This window comes from Cibotium barometz, chromosome 52, assembly GCF_041138505.1.
Source record: "Cibotium barometz isolate CiBa-2024 chromosome 52, ASM4113850v1, whole genome shotgun sequence".
In the NCBI taxonomy this organism is placed as follows: domain Eukaryota; kingdom Viridiplantae; phylum Streptophyta; class Polypodiopsida; order Cyatheales; family Cibotiaceae; genus Cibotium; species Cibotium barometz.
In genome coordinates this window covers 26778163-26783724 of record NC_141097.1, presented here as the reverse complement: position 1 = coordinate 26783724, position 5562 = coordinate 26778163, and the positions used below count along the sequence as shown (strand labels likewise).

The following is a 5562-nucleotide window of genomic DNA, read 5'->3' as shown; positions in this document are numbered from 1 at the left end:
ATATCCGTACAGGTGGTTGCCTTACCTTCAATTTATAGGCTTTGGGAAAAGCGTGCCATACAAAGTAAAACTAGAAATAAAGTGAATCCCACTCAAAATTACATAAAGAAGCTTTGCTTTTCAAAATAATAATAAAAATAGGAGTCTTCTTTTTTTCTGAAAGAGAGAGAGCTTTAAGAACTCAAAAGCTAAAATTTTGGTTTTTTCACTCTCCCTAGAAAGTTGCATGATTTTATCTATATAGAAATCACTACTTTCTCTCTCTAGAAACTTAGAAAGGTAAGATTTCTCTCTCTAGATTTTTGCAGCATATTCTCTATCGAGAATTCTAGACACAAACATGAGCACACAGAACAAACATGAAAGCCCATAACATAGCCCCCTCTTAAAGGAAGGCATTCGTCTTCAATTACGATAGGAAAAAGCGGAGAGGTCTATAACCATTCTCTCAACTTGTATCCTTGAAACACATTCACCTCCTTGTTCCTACAAGTCAAAAATCAATGGTGTAATAAAGGTGCCTCACCTCATGTTTGGGTTCTAGCCACGGACTTCCCATGTAGTACTCCAAATAATGATACAACATAAGTTTAGTCATATGATACATCACATGAAGTCGATCTATGTTTGGGTACTAGCCATCCATTGTCATGCATATATTCCATACAATAATATAAAGCACTCATCTAATGTATCAATTCACTCTTGGGTTCTAATGATGTGTTTTCACATATGTATGCCAAACCGTGATACCAACTATGAATACATTTAACAATAGACTCATGCAAAAGTTGCATTTAATGAAAACATGTTTCACACATATAGGTTGTACTATCACTTCTTGCAATATCACAACACCAATCAAATATGAAGATACAAGCAACATGGTACTTCACATGCTTTCAAAAGTCAAGGCTAGAGTCCCAGTCTTAGTTCTAGAGCTCAAGTTATCAAAAGGGTTTAATTAGTAGAATATTAGCAGTACCCAACACCAAGAACCTCTAGATAGATCTATCTATATTCAGTTGTGGTACAAAGGGGTGGAGTCATCGCCCTCTTGAGCATGAGCCAATGTTCCATAGGAATGTGCTGTGCTTGAAACCTCATGAGCCATTTCACTATTACGCTCCAACCGGAAAGTTTTTAGGTAAGGGTCTAATATATGAGGGTTAGCTGCTAAGTCATCCTCTTTTGTCCATTTGGTATTCATAGGTGAATATTTCCTCACCTTCACCAAGTACATCCTAGTTACCCTTACTCTCACTTATGTGCTAATATCCTCTCTGGAACAAGTATTTCTATTAACTCATCCACTTCTAGTTGTTCTCCACCAATAGGATCTATAGGAACCTCTCCTTTGAAAGGTCTCAAGAGACTACTTTTTCAATGGGTTTCAGAATCACTAGCAGTCTCACAAAGGTGTCCACTGGTATGCAGCTCCAGCCTTTGACAATCTTATTCTTTTCAGAGATAAGGTTCAACAATTCAATATATATATATATATATATATATATATATATATAGAGAGAGAGAGAGAGAGAGAGAGAGAGAGGGAGAGGGAGAGAGAGAGCGCGAGCGGAGCATTCCTAGTATTCACTCTACTATTCGGATAAAATTATAACTCTACTTTTAAAAAGAGGACGACAAAAAGAAAACCATATATATTTTTTATTTTTCATGACAAAAATTCCTATGGATTCACATTTGAGAAAAACATAATAAAAATGTCATTTATTGATCTTTCAAGTGATTACAATACCAATATTCTTTTTTTGGAATAAAGGATAGCTTATCATACTTAACTGCATCATTAAGCTTAATTACACTCAGATTTCTTAGCATAAAACATCTGCCAGAAGCTTATACCTGCGATAATTCGCTCTTGGAGGGCGTTACATTCGAGGAGGAGGGACAGAGAGGAGGAGGAGGGCGTTACATTCGAGGGGGGACTTTTTTTGCAGCGTCAACACGGCCATCTCGTGTGTCTGCATGGCGCCCGGCATGGGGTACTCCGTCACCACTTTGGGCACCTTTACCACCTCTACGGAGGCTGGGCAGTGCGGTGCTGGCCTAATCATCACCAGCTTCTCACCACCAAACGTCGAGTCGTCGACATGCAACGGCAGCAGGGTGGCGGAGGAAGGTAAATGCGCATGGGTGAGAGAGAGGGGGGTGCGGTTGACGATGTCGCGATGACGACGGAGGAGGAGGGACAGAGAGGAGGAGGAGGGCGTCAGCAGGGTGGCGGAGGAAGGTAAATGCGCACGGGTGAGAGAGAGGGGGGTGCGGTTGACGATGTCGCGGTGACGACGGTTGACGATGCAACGTTTAATTTTTTAATACAATCCGTTTGTAACTAAACATTAGAAAATCGCTTCCATTAATTAATCGATTTTCCTTTTTCCTTCATTGTATGCCCCTATTGAGAATCATATCCCTTTTTTCCTCCCCTCGCGGCTCGAAATCTTCCCTAGGGCAAAGGGCACGAACCTCGATTCGTACAGTTGGTCGCGTCTCGTAACTTCTAGAAATCTTCCAATTCTATAAATTCTAGGGCAAAGGGCATTTACCTCGATTCGTACAGTTAGTTCTCTCTGCTTGCAGAAAACCTTTGGTGCGTCGAGACTCCCAATTTCTAACAGCAAGCAATCGTCAGCCCACACAAGACAGAAGACAAGAAGACAGAAGACATGGCAGGCGAGCACGACGAGGAGGACCTCATGATCCGCCTTCACATCTTTGTCAGGGACTTGCTAGTCTTCTCCAGCGACAACGGGGCGCGCGCCCGCCTGCTAGCAGCCGATCCCACGCCAGAGTTGTTTTACATGTCGTCCCCCTACTTCTCATGCGAGGAGGCCCACAGGCTCCTGCGCTCTCCTCGGAGGAGGAGGAGGGGAGAAGAGCAACAGCAACAAGATCAGCAGCACCGCACCCTGCGCCAGGCCCTCCAGGATGTGCTACGGCGCAAGGGGGAGAAGGGCGAGCTCCACCTGTGCACCTCCCACGACCTTGCACCCCTCATCCAAGGATGGTTCGACGTGCGCAAGGGCTTTCAAGAGGACCCCCGTTTCAAGAAGGAGCTCAAGCGCTTCTTGAAGAAGCAGAAGCAGCAGCAGCAGCATCCACTGTGACAGACTGCGACATCACACCCTCATGGGGGATACATCCATACGCCTTGCACTTCATGTATGCAAACGAAGATTTGTTGTAATGATTAATTCCAAGCATATTTTTCTTTGGTTTGTTTCTTTTCTTCCCCTTTCGGCTCTGTGCGCGTGTTATGCAGTCGGTGATGCTAGTAGCTTGTGTGTGTGTGTGTGTGTGTGTGTGTGTGGAGCATGCAATTGTTGAGGATACACTGTGACCCACATGGCAACCTCCCCTAATTTGCTATCCCATGGGGTGGCGATGATAATTGATGCTGTCAACGTGTTGTTGGAGGTACTCAGGTTACGTGTTGTAATACGCTGCTCTGCTGTAATGTGCGTATCCATATATCTCGGGTGAATGATAAACCCATCCTCTGTGAGTCGAAGAAAAGAAAGTGGTCCCTGTAGAAACTCTTCTTCACCTCGAGCTCCTGAGTCAGTGATATCCAATGTCCAGCCTCATGATGTCAACTCTAGCGATCCTGCTAACCTCTGAGCCCTGTAAATTTAGGGAGGGGGTATCCAGAGAGTACTGAAGAGGTGGTAGTCTGTCCATTGATAGCCCATGAAGGCCAAACCATGTAGTCAGCTGGGCGTACCAACATGCCTCATCCCCTTCCGCTGGTAACTGTCAGGAAGACTCTAGTGCTAATCTGGCATATCTATGGCTAGGCAGCTCCCATAAACTATGCAAGAAGGTAACAGATCTAGTGAGGGCCTCTACCATGATCGGTGGGGCCTCATCTCTGCTCGAACAACCTCATGTGGTACTGATTGCTGTGACTCAATCTGGCTATCATCGTGACAAGAGGCCTCTCCATCAGTCTCCACTCATCATATAGCTCTCCTGCGTGAATACGATGATCAAGACTCGGTCCCCTGGCATTCTTGTATTGGCCTGTGCCTAAGGGTACAGAGTTGTATGGGGATGCAGTGTTCTATTGCACTTACACGGAGCACTTTGCACAAAGTATCGGCACCACTTCCACATTTGACTTGGAAGGGACTTTCTTTTTTTTTTTTTTTTTTTGGATGAGAAAACGCCATAAGGCTACAAAGCTCATCTCACAAGGAGGGATAATAAACACAGTGAACACCGGAGCTCCACCCCCGTGGCTGGCCGCTCTCTGGGGGGGGGGCTACCTAGTAGTACATGCGGGAGGTGAGAAGAGCCAAACTGGAGGCCTGTAGTGCCAAGTGACATCCTCGCCCCTCGCGATGAGGAAAGGGCCAGGCTGCCAAGTGCGGAGGAACGCCTTGCGGCGACCTCTCATGCGATCCGAGTCGCCCTGAAGTTTCTCCCAGTGTCCTCTCAAGGTGTGAATGATGTCCACCCAGAGGGCCTGTATGACCTCCGTTGGTGGAGTCGCCTGGCGGTCTATGGCCTCCCTGCATCGGGCTCTCCATATGTGCCAAGCCGTCATGCTGCTGATCATCTCCCATCTGTGCCCGTCCCCCTCCTGGGAGACTGCCGAAGAGAAGTCTGGCGTCAGAACCACCGCCATCGCCCTGTCAGAGACCTGGATGGTCACACTGCCAGGGACGTCCTCGTATCCAAGGGCCGGGCCGTTGTCCGTGGCCCAAGCCACCGCACCCCACGTCGCCATCATCTCACCTGGCAAGCTTGCAAAAACCATCCTGAGAGCGCGCTGCCAGACCTGCTGTGCCTGTGGGCAATCCCATAAGCAATGCCGCTGCGACTCTTGTGCATGGCCACATCGAGGGCAGGACGCTGGGTGTCTGCCAAAAGCTAGCCAAGCCCCCATAGCCAGTCCTCTATGCGCTGTAAGCCAGAGAAAAAGCGTCACCTTCCGGGGCCGGAAGCTGGCCCAAAGGCGTTGCCAGAAGTCCCTAAGGAAGGCATGGGAGAGCCCCTGTCGCCGCCAATGCTCGGCCGCCGCCGGGGTGCCCGCTGTCCTGTGCCTCTGGATCCGCCGCCTTAGCCTCGCTGTGTACTGAAAAAAGGGGGTGCCTGGGCTGGTAGGGGCTGAGTAGGGATCTCTCCAAAGCCACTCGACTGGATCCCACTGAAGGCGAATAAGAGGCCTGCTGTCCCAAGCCCATAATCTCCAAGAATAGTCCTCCCCTATCGAGGCCGGTGAGGGGTCTACATGTCACTGTCTCTGATGAAAGCCGACCACCCGCACCCTCTGAAAGATACAACCCTGGAACTCATCCAAATCTAGTCGGGTCCTCTGAAGCTGGCCTCCCTCTCCCACCTCGAAGGTGAGTGGGGCGACTCTCTCTGCTGAGCCGCAGACCGCTAGAAGGATCTCATGCCGAGTAAAGACGCCCATCCACTGTGGAGGTGGAGGGTCCTGTACTACTGGAGTTCGCCACTCCCGGGGATGGCCGCCTCAATGTCCTGCCTCATCAACTCTCTGCCCCTCATCCCACTGAGTCTCCTCTCCTG

At 48.3% G+C, this 5562-nt stretch overlaps 1 protein-coding gene across 1 annotated transcript in view; it reads right to left on the bottom strand.

Annotated features, from left to right (window-relative positions):
• Positions 1-4679, bottom strand: part of LOC147609001 (uncharacterized) — a 229163-nt gene extending 224484 nt beyond the window's left edge. Inside the window, exon 1 of the mRNA XM_086788724.1 lies at positions 4048-4679. Within this exon, the coding sequence (XP_086644850.1) occupies positions 4289-4654 (366 nt within the window). The 5' untranslated portion in view covers positions 4655-4679 and the 3' untranslated portion in view covers positions 4048-4288. The remainder of the gene's footprint in view (positions 1-4047) is intronic.
• Between the last annotated feature and the right edge of the window lie 883 nt (positions 4680-5562).